This window comes from Lepisma saccharinum, chromosome 17, assembly GCF_977018435.1.
Source record: "Lepisma saccharinum chromosome 17, izLepSacc3.1, whole genome shotgun sequence".
Classification (NCBI taxonomy): domain Eukaryota; kingdom Metazoa; phylum Arthropoda; class Insecta; order Zygentoma; family Lepismatidae; genus Lepisma; species Lepisma saccharinum.
This window is the reverse complement of record NC_139245.1, coordinates 17,669,373-17,688,002: the sequence shown is the minus strand read 5'-3', so window position 1 is coordinate 17,688,002 and position 18,630 is coordinate 17,669,373. Positions and strand designations below refer to the sequence as shown.

The window sequence follows — 18,630 nt, the reverse complement described above, 5'->3', positions numbered from 1 at the left end:
TCATGGCACTCATTTTCTATTCTATGTGCAAATTTTTTGATGGCATCTGGTCCCATGTATGAATCTTTTTTACTAACAACACCATTCTGTACAACAACATAATAAAAGCTGGAGGGTTCATGTAGCTGGTATGGTGTAATTGAAGATTCTTCAGGATCTGGATTGCAGAATGCAAGGGGTTTGAGATTTGATTCAAAATCACAGACTATATATGCTGGGTGTTCCAACCAGGCTTCAAACTTTTTGAATTTTGCATTTTCTCTTGGATTGGGCATCACCATATGAACAGGTTTATGGTTGCCACAGTATTTTAAATGTTCAATTAACTTGTTTTTGGCAATTTCTGCATTCACTTTACAAACCCCTTTTATTATTTTTTTACCATCAAATACAGTTAAACATCTTCTGCACAACTTGAATATTGTATTGGATTTGTCTATTTGCTTTCTTACTAAAGCTTCAAGATTATGTATCAGAGTGTAATGATATGTGCCATCCCCTTCAATTAAGAGCAGATCAATCGGAATAGCAGAATCATCATTAATTGTACTGATTCTGAGAGGTTCTATCAAGCAATTGCCACGGCCAGTGGAACAAATAAATACATTAATAGATAATTGTTTGCCATTGATATCCCGGGCCTTTTTTTCAAATTTATCAATATTCTGAACAGACATTGGGTATTCTAAACCCTCCATTGCCTCATCAAAATTCTGTTCATGTTGTTTGTAATAACTTATTCGCTCAGGATGCCTTGAAACTGGATACAAAGCAGCTAAAATACACCACAAAAAGCATTTCTCATCATTATTTTTTATATTAACTACGGATTTTTTGTTTTTAATATTGGCCGGTAATGGCAGATATGTAGATCCTTGTAATGGGCTGAATTCAGAAATATTAACATAGAGCCTGTGTGGAGAACCGCATAGGCTCCATCCAGACTCTTTTGCTGCAAATTCAGAGTGTTTAATATTCAATTGATCCATCAACCTGCTTATTATTGTGTCTGAATTTGCATTTGAATATACAGGTACAGTTTCTGTTATGTGGGGCTGTGTAAATTTTGTGCCATTTGGCTTCTTATATTGTGTAAACAATTTGAGGGACAGCTTATAAGAGCTATTTTGTGCATTTAGAATTGCCTGCACATCAGGATTTACACTGCTCAAAAAATTCTTAATACCACATCTTGGCTCTGATACAAACCGATAATCTCTTAATTGGCCATTAAAACTGCTATAAATAGGTGGTTCATAGCGTGGCTGTTTTGCCGGTCCAGCATTAACAGGTGCTTCATGCTTTCTTTTCAGACCAGATGTAGATGGTTGTGGGGGCAATATTGATGACTGTGCAGAGCAAGTATCTTTATGTTTATATGTAAAATATTCCATGCTATATTTTCTATGGCATTGGGGGCATATTTTTGTGGGAGTTCTGTATTTGCCTGGGTCACAATTTTTTTGGTGTCTAGCCCAATTAGAGCTAAATATATTTTTATTGCATTGATTACAATGTTTTTGATTTGGCATTTTTATTATTAGTTTATTATATAAAATTTCTTGGGTTTCAAATCAAAATTCTATGCTTAATAAAAAATATCAGTTGGGTTCAGCACTGTGCTTTGTATATTTTGTATGTGTGTATGTGTGTTAATATTTTTGGCTTTGGTATTTATATAAAATTTCTTGGGTTTCAAATCAAAACTCTATACTTAATAAAAAATATCAGTTGGGTTCAGCAGTGTGATTTGTGTGTGTGTGTGTGTATGTGTGTGTGTGTGTGTGTGTGTGTTAATATTTTTGGCTTTGGTATTTATATAAAATTTCTTGGGGTTCAAATCAAAACTCTATACTTAATAAACCTATGACAGGTTGTCAAAAATTCTGTATATTAAATCAAATAGATTTGTAATTCAATTTATACAAATCTGCAATATTTTTGTGTTTAAAAAATATGAGCAGCACTGCAACAACACACCCTTTCTCTTCAACAGCTCTTACAATACTGGCTAATATGCAATGCAAAATCTCTTTATATAGCCTAAACACGGACCGCATTGAAAATATCTGAAACAATAAGCAATCAGAACATGTCTAATAATTTATTGCATAATATTGGATAATAATTTGTTGCACAGCATGATGCAATATAAATAAACCAGAAATAGGCCACAACTTGGCTACAAGTGGACCGGAAGTGAACCGGAAGTAAACCGGAAGTGGACCGGAAGTGGACCGGAAGTAGACCGGAAGTGGACCGGAAGTAGACCGGAAGTAAATATGTGTGGGTGGGTGTGGGTGTGGGTGGCCTAGTTTTAAGTGTGGCCAAAAAAATATCAAGAGGGGCATATTTTTAACAAATTTATGGATAACAATCTCACAGAAGTGCCTTTTATAAGTGTAGGCAAATCAATCTGAGGGGGCTCTTCATTTCTCAGGAAATTCTCGAGGGCATTTTTACAAAAATCTTGGATTAGAGGGGGTGCTACACTTGAGCAAAAAGCTCATATGCTCATGTTGAGCTAGTTTTAAGTATAGCCAAATCTGCTTGAGAGGGGCTCTTCATTTCTCGTCCCAGTCCTATATACTTTTATACTACTAGTGTACTACGTGATAACAGTAAGAAGACCAATTTGATTAAAATAAAATAATTACAAATTTAAGAAGTACAATGCAATCACTTATACTAAAAACACATTAAAAGTAAAATTACACATGTTATTTTCATAATAAAAGGTTATTAGACTGCAGTGGATTATGACCGTATTGGGATATAAGAAAATTTAAATACCTATCATATCTAAAAAAAAAAATGCAGAGCAGTTATTTCGGAGTTCATAGTGACGAGTTTTTAGTGTAATTTTAGATAATAATTATGGTACATCAAGTTTTCCATTAATTAATAGATTTATTAGACAACCCATCTAGAATAGTTAGTAATCATGTAAATAAAACGCCAATGCAGACATTCAAGTAAAACAAAAAGGAAGTCCGATAAGTTCAAAATTTTCGCCAATTTCTGTATTTTTCATAAAATCTCCATTTTTACCTAAAATTTGACCTAGATTTCCCTGCATCAAGGACACCCGGTCGTCAGAAGGATGTGATGGAGAACAATCAGTGGCGAACACAAAACCAGTCTTTCGGTTCTTTAAATAATTTACTTAAATTCTGCTTTAGAAGTTTGTTTTAATAATTTGCATAATATATAATGAGCAGTTAAGGCTAAATGTATAAAAAAATATGTAAAAAATGTTAGTGTAACATAGAGAATTCGCCACTGCTACAGTAGTCTTCCTTTTTTTTAAAGCCGTAGTCAGACTTTTCGAACTGCAGTTGTGATGCGAAAATAACCAGATTTTTTGGTTAACTCCCATTCAGGCATGTTATCTTTCATTGGTCATTTAAGTAATGCATTTATGAGATACGTGCGTTTATTGAAAGAAATATTAAGACTGTCCAGTGTTACTGGTATTAGAATATCAATATAAAGCGAAAAACATTGTTAATTTGCAGAATAGGTGAGTTTCACGTGACGTCATAGCAGCGGCGTCGCCATGCTCGTGAGCCAACTTGTGAGCAAAGAGTAGGAAAATGAGTACACGTGCATTTAGGTTGCAGACTTTGCTTTGTTGCAAATTTCACAGTTTTAGTTGTGTGTGTGATATTTATTTTACTTATTTATTTATTTGAAAAATCCTGAATACAGAGAATCCATTTTACATGAGGATATCAACAGAGAAAAAATGAAATTTACAAATGAGAAGCGCGCACGCACACGCACACACACACACACACACACACACACACACACAAAATTTTGGACTGCAATTTCAAGGTAATTCTCTATAGTATTAAGGCCTAAAAGAATACCTTTAATTATGACTTTGAAGGTTATTACTTTGAAATTAACTTAAGACCTTAAAAATACATAATAATCGCTTGGACTAAGATAATTCCGAAAATTGATATCAAGATTGTAATAACTGATAATAATCTTTTAAATTTAATTATTTATAATTAATACACACACACACACACACATGTCGGGAACATTGAGTGCAATCAAAAACATGTGCCGTCTGGAAGTTGCACTTCCTTCATGCGTACAAACTCTTACTGTAATTGACAGAAAAATATACGGTGAAATACCTACGGCCGGACCTGATTTTAGCTACGGTAAGGGACTGCGCCCCGTGTAATGTGACGGGTGCAAAATGGCTTAAGTGCTGATTTTAATTTCAATCAATCATAAGTAAGAAATATGTGAAAACTAGTTACCCCGAGATAAAAATATTCACTGCGGTTTCGTTACTTTTTGTTTGTTTCATCAAGATCGGCATGGTGCATTTTCGCAAACCATAGAAAGCATAGTTTTCCAAACAATTGTTGGGTCCTCTTATACCTAGGTACATCCAGTTCTGATAATTGTTGGTTGGTATGCAGAAAAAGTATATGTCCATTTTTAGAGAATTAAATGACAAGGGGGAGCTTCTATTTAATAAATACATATTACATTATTAAACGTGTTCTTTGATAGTAACACTTAAGGCATTTAAAAGTTAAGGTCTTTTTTCCGTCGTTTAAACGGTAAATATATAACATGCTCACATTTTTCATTGGAGGAATTTGAAAAGTAAGGGGGTGCCAAAAATCTTGAGCCGCCCCTGGACTTTTGTATTTCAATCCTTTTAAAACTGAGTCTGGATTTGCATATTAGATTTTTTGGTAAAATTTTCGTTTCCGCAAAACGTATTTCTTTACTTTTACAGGAGAAAGTACTTACCAAAATGAGGTTATTTATACTTTAGGAAGGTCTTGGAAGTGTATTTTCCCCTCGCTTAAATTTTTTTGCCGGTAAAACATGTAATTTTCGACATTAATGTCACTCCGATGCACGAAAGCTGTTCCCTTGATGTCCGTCTACTACGTAAACCAAATTTTTGCGTGCGTTTAACGACGTAACAACCGGTCAGTGTTTCCAAATATGCGATTTTGTAACTGTGTAACAGTTCTAGAACGTAAATAAACGTGAGTTACTGTTCATCATTTCTGATTACGAACTTGCAACAACATGACGTGCACAGGATCAGTGGCGTGCTCAATGTGAGGTTGATGGGGGTTATAACCCCCCCTTTCGCCCAGTATATCTAAGGCTATTTATGAATGGTTCGTGGGGCTAACCGTGAATAGTTGGTGGGGCTATTTATGAATGGTTTGTGGGACTATCCGTCAATGGTTCGTGGGGCTATTTATGAATGGTTCGTGGGGCTATTTATGAATGGTTCGTGGGGCTATTTATGAATGGTTCGTGGGGCTATTTATGAATGGTTCGTGGGGCTATTTATGAATGGTTCGTGGGGCTATCCGTGAATGGTTCGTGGGGCTATTTATGAATGGTTCGTGGGGCTATTCGTGCATGGTTCGTGGGGTTTTCGAACCCGAAAAAAAATTCTAATTTTGAAAAACAAATTTAACTATGTTTGCCTAACCTAACACAACCTAACCTAACCTTGCCGTGCATGGTTCGTGGGACTATTTATGAATGGTTCGTGGGGCTTTCCGTGCATGGTTCGTGGGATTATTTATCAATCGTTCGTGGGGTTATCCGTGCATGGTCCGTGCATTTTTCGAATCTAGAAAGAAATACAAAATCAGTAACACCAAAGTAGGTATTTTTCTATGAAGAAGATTGCAACACTGCATAACCACTGATCATGGACAACGCTAGTCAAGATTTCTTCGCAATATCGCATGTAACGCAAGCGAAAGTGAACAATATAAAAATACTCGATATTTCTACAATTGACATTATTTGCGTGGAAAAAACGAAACGCGAACTTGAAGAATCCTTAGGAATGCAGAATACGTAACTATCAATGTGAAAAATACGAAAATAAGGGAATTAGAGACGTTTGGTGGTTACTGAAATTTTAATGATTTTTTTTTTTAAAAAAAATGCAACTAATCATTACACGCGCGTTTGCATGTGCACTTCACTTTCCTTCATCACTGATATAAAGCCCCTCACCCCCCCCCCCCCCAAAAAATAATTGCTTATTCCTTGACACCGTCTTGAGTCCGAACGAAATGCGTAACGCGAATGCGTAAACGCGTACCGGTTTTCATTTGTTTCATTTCAAACGTAGCAAGATCTTAGCGCCAAGGAGGAGAAAATGACGTATTTCCGGTTTGTACCGATCCGGCCTGAACTGCACAAGCCTGTTGCGGAACATGTTACTTGACACTACGGCGATAGGAAGCCTTCGTATTCAGTCTATCTCGTGCAGAGAAAGCGTGCTGTTGTTGGTGAAGCTTTAACCGAATCGATAGCTTGTGTGTATGCAATTCTTCTTCCAATGGGGTTTTCGTGTTGTGGGGACAATTCCTCTCGTCCATCCACCGACAGCAATGTAAGAAGAAGGGGTAAGTCAATCACAAGGAACTATACTGCGTTTACAGTATAGTTACAATCTGATAAAGCCCTTGTTGTTATGCTAATTACATTAGTGCTTGAACTGGGTATTGTACCTCCCCTAAATTTCTGTAACTGTTCGATCCAAATCGTACCCTTTGTACCCAACGGCGAAAGAAACAGTAGGCAAATTGTCCACCACCATTTTCATTCGGTCTGAATTACACCATATGATAACAACGAATTGAGACAATGACTTCAATAAGCAAAGAACAATGTCTGCTTCGAACCAACATAGTTTCTTTCCTTAAAACAACACAGGATGTAGAACAAAAAAGTAATGAAAATAGCTGTGGACAATTTGCCTACCATTATATTTGCTGTTGACTGTACCCCATCAAAAGATATAACTAGAGCCCGGAAGTTTGGCAAAATGCCTCTTTTTATTTACTGCATAACATTATATTGATAATTTTTTTCTGGATATACGTTTCTTATGTTGTTTCGAATGTTTTGGAAGCCTTTTCATTTTGCCTATTTTGCCTATTTGAGACCCCACTGCCTATTTTTAATTATAATGCCTTTTTTGCCTTTTTCAATGAAATATGACAATTTTTTTAAAAAATGTGTATAAAAATTATTTTTCTCCCAAAAAACGTTGTTGGCATTTATTTTTCTTCCGTTTATTATGTGAATAATTTTCGCCTTATTTAAGTATTATTGAACTCACGCATGTTTCAACATTGCTGAAGGAGAAAAGTGTGAGAAAAAAGTATTTCATGCTGAGTTAGGATATTGCCTTTCGGTTAACATTTCTTGTGCATGATTGACTGCTGAAGTGGACAGGTTGATTTCGAACACAAAGAAGATATTTCTGAAATCTCCCTCTCAAACCCGAAAATTTCAGGAAGTTGCGATTGAGCTTAGTTTACCTCCACAACCAGTCTTGACGTAATGGGCAGCTATATATTATGCTAACAACCTTCAATAAATCAGTGAGGTGATCGATGCTCTTCCAGAAAATGAAGCGGCTTCAATTCGTGAAAGATCATTTTCTATTATGAAAAACATTCTCTCTGACAGACGACTAGCAATGAATGTCGAGAACTTAAAAAGCACCTTGTAGTTATGTGCAATCAAGACGGAAAAAATTGAAATGCTCTTCCCAATTTAGATTTTAACATTTTGCCAGAAATTATGTATAAAAGTAAGCGACTTCCAAATGTGCCTTTTTTCGGTTTATTTTGCCTTTTTTCATTTTTAGTGCCTATTTTCCACATTATAAATGCCTTTTTGCCTGCCTACTTTAACGAAAATAAATGCCTGAACTTCCGGGCTCTAGCTATGACAAAGACAAGAGGCAGCCGTTGAAATCTCGCTGCAGTTCGACATTATTTCCCTATTCAAGGGATTCAAATTACCGTAGGACAGAGTTGATTCATGCTCTTGGGAAACTTTTAAATGCGGTTAAAAAAGCCTGACGAACAAAGATGTTGGCTAACACTTGTTTCATTTGAATACGATCTTCTAGTAGTATGCAACAAAAACCTTGATTTTGGTATACAATATGAAAACATTATTATTATTAGTAGTAGTAATATTCCCATAAAATGATCATGCTTATCTTTCCATGATATTTTCAGATATCATTGTTTTCAATGATAAGACTGCTCACTACAATAATGTTAATCCATTTGACGTCTTTAGTGTTGCCCACGGGACGAGACGGGACAGGCTTTTAAAAATTCGAGACGAGACGAGATTGACCATGTGTCATAAGACAAACGAATATTTTCGAGACGAGACAGCATTTCCACGTGACTCCACGAGACGAGACAGGCCAAAGTCCTGTCTCGTGGGCAACACTAGACGTCTTGATTTAGTCGGAACAACTTTCCTTTTAATCCCTGCGGACACTTTTTTGTCCTTAGCTCATATTCAGGTGTGTTTTGTTTTTTGTTGTAAGAATCGCTATTGATATGTATCGTTACATTGTTTTCTATATTTTTCTTCCGACACGCTCGGGCGGGGGGGGGGGGGGGATAAATTTGCAGTTGAATATAATTCGAATTTTCTATTTGGTTTTGTTCCTTTAGTCTAACGCATCGGAAATAGGAAGAATAATTCCTTTCCTATTAACACAGTGGTTCTCAACCTTCTTCTTCAGTCAGGGACCCACCTTGAATGATATTACACTTCATGGGACCCGTAAGCATGGGCACCGGGAAAATTTACTTGTAGGGGTGTGCACCCAGTTTATAATCATATTTTTGATAACATCGAGTACTTTAAGAAGCCATCTTTTACGCTTGCTTAAACAAATTACACATACTTCATTCTAGAAAAGTAAATATATAATTCAAAAAACTAATTTACTCTAGTCTAACATCTGATGATGCTAATGATGACAAAGTTGACACCTCTCTGGGACCGCATATACGCACACAGGCGGTTAGAAATATCAAGCGACACCTTGAGTCGACACGCATGTGACGCATAGATAATAGATAATTAAGAATTCATTGCTGCGACAGAAAGGAAATAGATATCAGATTCTCTTGAGTTAAACGTGGTTCTTTATCAATGATGCCGGTAGAAAGGAATGGTAAAGCGCGAATAACAGAAATGTAGAGTTTAGACTACATACAACACGGCTTAAATTTAAATTGTTAAAACAATATATCTTGGTAATTTAAATGTAATAGGTTTTTAAGACACAGTAAATAAATATTTTCGAGCCAGATACCAAACTCCCCCTCAGTACGCAGCAGTGGGTCGCGTCCCATAGGTTGAGAAACGATGTAATTAAAAGTAAAAATTTATGTGACGTGTATTTTTTTTTCATTTGGTGTGGGGCTCCTGTGTCTGTGTCTTAATCCCAAACTATTGAGTTTCCAGCGAAGGTTCCAAATTCGAGTCTGTCTGGTTGTGACTGCTGTTTGTGATTGCCTGTTCGTAAATGTTATCTGACGATCATTCATCATCATTCGTCGCAATTAGCAGAAATAAACTGAAATGCGTCCATGTTATAATGTATAGTTACGTTAAAGTAAAAATAAGAATAGTATCAAAATAATTCAGTTTCGAGGTTTCTCAGTTCGCAAATTGTTTGCAGCACCTTACAGTGAAGGGCAAAAGAAGGAATGAATGAAATGGATCACAATGGTAGGTGTCGGTTAATTTTTGCTCTCTTCCTATAATCCCAACCCCTTTTTTGTAGTTTTCCCGAGTTCCCAAAATAGAAGAAAAGTTAAATTTACCTACTGTTTCGAATATATTACACTTGGCTTCCCTTCTGCGAACCATTCTGTGCTGGCCGACATAATCGAATGACCGAAAGGTTTCTTGAAGTTCTAGGAATGAACTAAAATTTTGATTGATTGATTTGGTGTTTTTAAGTCCACTTTGTGCACAGTAAGGCTAATCGGGACTGGACCTACAGTTTAAAGTGGGATCCGAACCACTATGTGCCTCCACCGGGTATCGAACCCGGGACCCCTTGATTACAAGGCGACGACGCTACCTACCACTGCGCTATCGGGGAGACTCTCTTAAATTTTGAGTTTTGGGCCTTGTTTCCCTGCCATTTTGAAAAGTTTTAGATTCTCATTGGCGATTTGAGACCCAAGTCTCATCATATTGTTAACTTTCAAAATTACACGATTTTTTCGGAGATGTACTCTGAGAAGAGCCACCATGCCTGATAGTTAACAGTAATTTTTAAACAATACAAACCTAAAAATGGAAAGCAGTTGTGAAGAGTTTTATGACACTTCCCTCTGCATATGCAATATAAAAAGCGATATACAAACCATCAGTTTTCCTAAATATTGACGTTACAGGGTGGCGACAGACCTGGAAAACCGGGAAAAGTCAGGGAATTTTAGGTGTCAAAAAAAGTCAGGGAAATGTCAGGGAATTTCGTCTTCATTGACTTTTTTTTATTTATTTATTTATTTAAAGATATTATTATGGAACTCTGCACGGGAACAGGAAATATCGTTCGTAAGTTTCGGCCTCAACTTTTAGGCGCGTTTTATGCGCAACACAACCACGGCGCCAGAAACCAGTGAAGGCAGGAGGGGGGAGGGAGAGAGAGAGAGAGAGAGAGAGAGAGAAATTTCTCTCGCCCGGGCTTCTCGGCGGGAATTTTAAATTCAAACACTCTTTGGAGGAAAATTGTAATAACTCAGGCACTATGGGAGCAGGTCTGCTTCGGTACTTCGGATAAGTTTTGTTTTGCAGCTAAAACATCAGCGCATGCAACAGTGTACAATTCAGAACGCCGAAACGAGGAAGGGGGGTTTGGGGGCACGACCTACGAATTTAAAAAAAAAAAAAAAAAAAAAAACATAAAAATCTTTTTGCCCCCCTCTTCTCCCACTATTTTGGGGGATAAGACGCGAACTTTAGTATTCTTTTCAAAGAATGGACATTTCTCAAGAGAACGTAACATGTTTCATGTTCTTGGGTGCCATAGAAGTTGAATAATAAGCCAAAATGTGATATTTTTTTTACGAAAAATTGGTAATTTACATATTTGGAGGTAAATTGTTATAACTCTGACACTACGGGAGCAATCTACTTCGGATAAGTTTTGTTTTGCAGCTAGGACATCAGAGCATGCAGCCGTGTACAATTCAGAACGCCGGACCGAGGAAGGGTGGCTTGGGGGGGGGGGGCGCGACTCCAGAATTTCAATGAAAAAACATAAAAATCTGGAGTTTGCCCCCTCTTCTCCCGCTATTTTGGGGAGAAGGCGCAAACCTTAGTATTCTCTTCAAAGAACGGACGTTTCCAAAGAGAATGAAACATTTTTCATGTTCTTGGGTGCCATACAAGTTGAATAATAAGACAAAATGTGAAACTCTGTTTTTTACGAAAAATAGGTAATTTGCATATTGCTCAGAAAATTGTTATAACTCTGGCACTATGGAAGCAATCTACTTCGGATAAGTTTTGTTTTACATCAGAGCATGTAACCGTGTACAATTCAGAACGCCTAACGGAGGAAGGGGGTTTGAGAGGCGCGACTCCAGAATTCCAATGAAAAAAAACATAAAAATCTGGAGTTTGCCCCCTGTTCTCCCGCTATTTTGGGGAGAAGGCGCAAACCTTGGTATTCTCTTCAAAGAATGGACGTTTCCAAAGAGATTGAAACGTGTTCCATGTTCGTGGGTGCCATACAAGTTGAATAATGAGCCAAAATGTGAATCTCTGTTCGGAAATGTGGCATGGATATGTTGCGGAGAGGGCGGAGGTTGGTCATCAATATGAATTTCCCAGGCTTGCTCCAGACCTGTGTCAGAGTTTCCACCCAAACATAAGAGTATGAAGGTCGAAAAAGCACAGTCATTTCGTAATCAGCACAATGATACCATATGGTATCATCGGGCGAGTGCGACCTTACTCTGATGATACCATATGGTATCATCGGGGGAGTAAAGGTTAAGCCTCTAAATATTACGTGGAAAATGCATTGAATTATAATTTTTTCTTGTCCGTATGGGAGTAGTAAGGGGACTTGTCAACAGATGGAGGGGATAAGAGCGGGTGGCGCCGTCAGATAGTTGTCGGACGTCGTAGTAAGGCATTTTGTTGGGCAAACTGAAGGAACATGGAAACAAATAGGCTCCATTGATACATACGATTTTTGTCGAATATCACCACCCGACAAAGTATCTCACTACAACATGCGACAGAAAGTGCATGGACTGCAACATCCAACAAAAATCGCATGCATAAACAAGAAGAGCTTTAGACTGCAAATATGCTGCTGGAATTTTATTACTCTTCTGGCTCACTTCACCTTATTTAATGTAGCAGTGCTTACGAAGGTTTTCTTTCATCATCCTGACGTATTACTGGTTTCGCACAAGTTAACATACTTTTACAATGACATTACACTATTCTTAGATATCAAGAAGAATCCAACCAAACGGGATATATATTGAATACTATCACGAAAAAGTGAAATATAAATCTGCATTGGTGAACGGTATAAAAATTGGCAAGTGCATGCTCCCAACCTCAAATTTACTGAAATATCGAAATAATGCGAATTTGGCATAAAATGCGAATTGGAATCCAACATTCTTGTCTTTTCTAGGCCATGTTTGTGTACATAGAACATGCAAGTTTTCCAACATTTTACTCAAGAGTAAACTATAAAGTTATACATACATGGAATAATTCCGACAGCCACATTCAATCATTTATTTCCCACGATTTTTCAACTTCTATCAAAACCATTTGCATCACAGAGCAAAGTGGCAGGGTTCTAACAGGAGATCGAGTGCGTATCTACCGTCACACGGGAGCCACATCTTCGGATTTGTCGCATGAGATATGTTTTGAATTACCAAGCTAATTGCACACCATCGGCATTTGTTGAGCGAGTAATAATGGAGCTCAGTCGTTAGGGAGTCTGACTACTATGCAAGAGACCTGGGGTCGATCCCCTGCGGGGGAGAACCGGGATGTTTTCCACCTATTCAAACTGCTCCGGCGCCTACCCAGCATCATATGAAGCTGGTACCTTGAGGAAACTTTTGAGGGATAAAGGTAGCCAGGAGCGTGGTGCTGATCACATCACCCCTACCTTCAGCCGTGATCAAGAAAGTGTGGGGCCCTAACTCCACACCCCTATACAAGTTCAAGGAAAAGTGCAGGGGAGCACTTTACTTTTACTTCCTCAAAAATATGTTCCAACATATCAAACTGTCACGAAAATACGTAGACCATGTGACCTACAATTTAAAATAATAGTTTAAAAGCACAATGGAGTATTAAGTTTCGGGATATTTGGCAGATAAATGTTCTAAAACAAAAACTCGAATTTTGGGAAACGTAACACTAACAAGTCAAAAAAAGATAATGCCAATTTTTGATGCCATAATATATCGGTTATCTGTCACCTGAGATTGATTGATTTTAATTTTTTGGGTGCGTTGCCACTTATGGTCATTATGCACCCTTCAGTATATACGGGGAAAATTCCATTATGTAAGATCCTGATCTTAAAATTAATAAAAAGAAGTATGGAAAATAACTTTCCCAAAATAACTTTCAAGATGTCAAACTCTCACGAAGAGGAATAAGCCATGTGACTTACAATTTGAAACAGTAGTTTAAAAACACCATGAAGGTATAATTTCAGGTATTTGCCAGAAAGTGCGCTAAAATGAAAATGTGAATTTTTGGGAAAAATAACACCGTATAGTAAAAAATAAAAAATAAAAAGTAAGAAAATACACCAATTTGAAAAAAAAATAACAAAATATCAAGGTCCCTACCGATTAGGCATAAATAAAACAAGAATATCAGTTGTAATTTATTGCATTAGTAACAGTGAGTCCTAACCTAATTTTCGGCATAATCACCACCGTTGTTCTGGCATTTGTCGTAGCATGGCACTAAATTTTGTATGCCCATGGTATATGTGTCTGACAGCAAAGACTGGAACTATCTCTACCGCAGTGTAGCTGTCAAATCCTTGCCCTGCCAGAAACCTCTTCAGTTAAACTAAAGAGATGAAAGTCTGTACATTCAAGGCCAGGGCTGTACAGGGATTGGTCCAAGATCTCTCACCTGAAGTGATGCAAAGGGCCCGTGTGTACTCAGCTGTATGGGGTGTGCACATTCGATTGGCCTTCCGTGAATTGTCTGCACCATTGTCTGACCATACTATCACTCACGACGTCCGGTCTGCACACCTCACACGATTGCTGGTGGCTCTGTGCCAAATTCTGAGCGTGCAATGTAGGCTACATCGCAGTCGGTGGGAGACTGTATGAGAGCTGCAATCTTTAACCTAGAACTGTCCTAAAACGGCTGCATTGCAACTGTACCAGATTACAGCTACATGCCACTTCTTCCTGCCTGCATATGTGTGTGTCCCTCTCCGACCACTAGTGCTGCGTATAGGCACCATTGGAGCTTTTTTCAGGATGCCCCTCATATATGAACTTTCAGAAGCTTTTATTATTAGAATGTTCCTGTTTTAATGTGTGGTTAGGTAAATCAGGTACCTATACAATGCAATTCTATAAATTCCTTGCGTTAAATTTCTAATACCTACATACCCTTTTCGTCAGCATTAATGGTATAACTGCATGTTGTCGGTTTCACAGTACTTCACTTGGATATACTGTACTGAAGCAGAAATCCCATTGATAATGTAAGGAAATATGACACTTTATTTTGTTCGTTTCACTTATATGCAAGAGTTAAGTTGTTTGCTTTACAGAGAAGAGAGAAGTAGCTTTATGCATTGAAAAATGAGTTCGCAGTCATGGTTCTTGCAAGCAGAGGTTCCAAACCTCAGTGGAAATATCAACATATAATACCGAGAATGTATAAAGAGACTGATAAATTACAAATTGTATTTCTTAATCATTCACTCTTCACTCTTATCTCATTTAGTCGTAACTTTAAAAATAATCAAGTATTTTATTTTAAACTTACTGCGTATGACAAAATTCCGTAATCCTTCCCAAGCTTGTGAATTGTAATAATTTTCCAAATTCACTATTTTGCAGTTTGAATTCAAATCATAGAGAATAGAAAAATTAAGTCAATTTCATAGAAGATAATATTGGTACTTAACAAAACCATACGTGGATCTGTATGAGTTTATTATTTCTATTTGCAAAAACATCAATTTAGTTTAGTTTGTAATTGTCAGGGAAAAATGTAAATTTTGTCCTGGAAAAGTCAGGGAATTTCATTTCTGCTTGTTTGTAGCCACCCTGCGTTATCATGGGATTACCCTTTATCTGAAATTGTGATTGGCTTCTCTTTCAATTTGTGACAGTTGTGGGAAGCCCTAATTACATTTTTGGTATTAATTTTGACCTTTACCTCAGCACATTCTCTGAATTCTTCTGTTGATAAGCAGTAAGAGTAAAGAATATTTGATAGTAATGGTAAAAGTAACATTTACATAGTGTTCGAAGTGCAGTGGCGGCGATTGGGTGCCAAAACTGGGCTGGGGGGGGGGGGGGGCAAGGACAGTTTACTTTCAATTCGTAGATAAGGTTTAGCATAGTGCGGGGGCAAAGGTGGAAAAATGTAGGGGGAAGCCCCTCTAATAGCCGCCACTGCTTCGAAGCCAAATAGCACGGTATTGTATGACGTACCCAAACAAAATGGTGTTATTTCCTTCATCTTACGGTAGATCGCATTGTTGTAATTAGCCTAATTCCGATGTCGAGATCCTTCATTCATGCATAAAGTGGACGTTAAAATCGAATAAACTTCCATTTTTCTTCTCGCACTTCATAAATCGAATTCGAAATCCGGATTCCATTCAAAATTCGGATTCCCTCCGAAATCCGGATTCCGGATTTTTAGAAAATCCATGTTTAGCCATCCCTAGTTTCTATCACCATGAAGGCGAAAACAATACACAGCAAAACCAGACACATAATATTCAACTTAGTTGAAGTCATAACCGTCGATGTTAGTGCGCAAGTTTGCCCGGGTTTTTCTCAACTTTCTGGAGCTGTATTTTACATAAAGATAGATAATAATTATAACTTGTTATCGTTTGCATACATTTTTCTTAAATACTCTATATCATTAAAATTACACCAGTTTGCGTTAACTGTGTAGTAGCCATTGATAACTTGATCCAGTCACTTTTCCACTGTGGATGTAATGATGTAGCTTTGTAGAGTAATGAAATCACAGTAGTCAAAACGTAGATTTCAGACCACGATGTACACAGTGTGTGTGTACTAAGTTTTTAAACTGGCAACATTGTAACAAGATAAATGCTGCAATGTGGCATTTTGTACATATGTATATTACGTAGTGTCACATGTAGTGAGTGTGTAGTGAAATTGGTGTCTGATTCGGTGCAGTATTGAGAGTTACAGCTTTTCAACTAATGCAGTGTTTTTTACCCTCGTCATGCATTTGAAAACAGAACAAAGAGTGGCGATTAAGTTTTGTGTAGAACTCAGTAACACCCCTTCAGAAAGGCAATGAACCTTTTTGTCATTCCAATGTTTTCATTTGGCATCGTCGATTCCGGGATGGTCAGGAAGGTGCCAGTCGGACTGGCGATAATGTTGAAGACGTTCGACAAAAACTGAATGAAAACCAGACACGGTCACTGAGGATGATTGCTGATGATTGATGATTACAGCTGGGTGTAGATCAATTTTAGAGCGCTTGCTAAAGAGATTACGACGAGTGAGACTAAAGCTGTCTGAATCCTGTGCTTGGTTTCTTCAGCACGCCAATGCGCCAAACCATAAGGCAATTACTGTTCAACAGTTTTTGGCACGGAAACAAGTGATTGTGTTAAAGCAACCGCCTTGTTTGCCAGACTTGGCACTGGCTGACTATTTTTTATTCCCCAAATTGAAATCTCACCTGAAGGTCCAACGTTTTGACACTATTTTGGAAATTGAAGCTGTGACGAGGCACCTAAACACAATCCCAAAATATCCGCAGGGGCATCCAGCAATTGTACAGCCATGCCACTAAGTGTGTGGACTTAGGAGGGATGTACATCGAAGACTAACCAAGGCTTATGGCAAGTTTCGCATATTTACACTTTTTATTAATTTAGTCTAGGAACTTTGTAGACACACCGTGTAGCACAGTGTGTATTGGAAATGGGACAGATCAAAGATATTTCTTGACTCACTTCCACAGATGACGCTGCACCCATTAGGATCAAGACCAGGGCCGAAATAAATTACGAACCGCGATGCCAGGTCCGTGTTGCAGTTGCTCCAAGCGGCGTCTCCAATCGAGCGACGGGTGCAAATGCGCCGCGGGAAGACGCTCCTCCCCCGACAGGCTGACCAACACGTCCAAAGAATCTCTGGCGTCGTGGTCGAGCGCTTCCAGTAAGAGCAGGAGCATGGGTGGCGTCAGCGGTTATCATGTCACCGTCAAGGCCAAGGTGGGTGGCCGAAGGCCCTGTACCGCCCCCTGTTCGCAAAACGCCCCGTCAAAGAGTCAGCCCAAGGTGGACGTCAACGTGTCGACAGCGAAGCTCGTGGAAAACCAGGGCTCGAGGATCGACGAGCTTCTTGGGATTCACACGAAGCTGGAGCATCTTCAAGGTACGCTGTGTTCGTAGCAGAAGCTTGGTACACACCGTCCGGGAATCTCGAGAGCAAGCAAGCGGAAACAAGTCCTCTGCGCAGGTAGGACTCGACCAATGAACGCGTGAGAGGGGAAGTAGGGGAAACGCGACTGTAGCTACCAGCTTGCAGAAGTGCGCACTCGCTTTCTCCCCTTCTCTGCCGTTATGCGCTGCCTTGCTCCACGGATTCACGAGACAGAGTTGTAGTAGGGTTCCGTAGAGGAGGTTGCCTGTACCTCCGCGGATATACGTAGGCTAGCCTGCTTAGTTCATTGATTTAGATAACGTTATGTACCTTGCACCTCTGCGTTACGGACCAAGGTTGTTCGTCCCAGGCCGGTTCCATCAAGACCTAAATGGGGATGTTTACCTCAGCCGTAACGGGTCCTGGAGGATAGGTCCCTTTGACCAATGGGCGGCGAGTCGGATGTAGAGCAAATTACAGTGACAAGGGTTCTGAATTCGCATATGTGCATTCCTGTTATTGAGGATAGGTGAGCACACTAAAGGGAACAGGCTACTTATCTCTGCTACTGTCCTCTGGTCGAGCGGCTGGGTGTCAGTCCCCCTGGCTGGCCCATTGTGGCCCTGCAGCGGAATCGGTTGGTCTTTGCGCTGGCAGCACAGAAAGTCGTCTTCCGGTACCATAAGTGCACCATTGCCAATGGTGCCTATGTAGTAAAAATAACTCAAGGTTTTTTATGTTCAACTCTAACTGGCGGCTGACCTTGACGGCTATTTCTGGCCCTTTCTGGCCCCCAATCGTCTTCGGGGGGGGGGGGGGGTGTAGCTCGATGGGCGTCAACAAACTAAATTGCGAACATGTGGTGGACCCAACGCTCATTTGTTTTCTCCCGCGAACAACGTTCGGTACCTTGTGACTCGAAAATGCCCGATTTCAGTAGAAGATAATTCACGTGATCGGTGATTCGCCGATTCCCAGCCGCCAGTTGGAGTTGCGTTCATCATAACTGCTATCGTTCCATTTTTACTGATAAACAAGTACTACTTTCTGAACATGCCTCGTATTATTTTTTTTTCTGTCGTGCTGCTTTGAGGAATTAAGATTTCCATCCATTCTGTATACAAATAGCAATTCTAGATCT

The 18,630-nt window shown here is 38.9% G+C and overlaps 1 protein-coding gene across 4 annotated transcripts in view; it reads left to right on the top strand.

Moving 5' to 3' along the window:
• Nucleotides 1–18,630, top strand: part of Axs (Abnormal X segregation) — a 110,113-nt gene that overhangs the window by 48,014 nt on the left and 43,469 nt on the right. For 2 of the 4 annotated variants that reach the window (XM_083139025.1, XM_083139026.1), the window contains exon 2: nt 17,086–17,501. The exons of 1 other annotated variant lie outside the window; for it this stretch is intronic. In XM_083139025.1, coding sequence (XP_082995151.1) covers nt 17,141–17,501 — 361 coding nt within the window. In that variant the 5' untranslated portion in view covers nt 17,086–17,140. Of the gene's footprint in view, nt 1–6,239; nt 6,429–17,085; nt 17,502–18,630 lie in introns of those variants that run through there. One more of the 4 variants, XM_083139027.1, reaches the window with a different exon arrangement.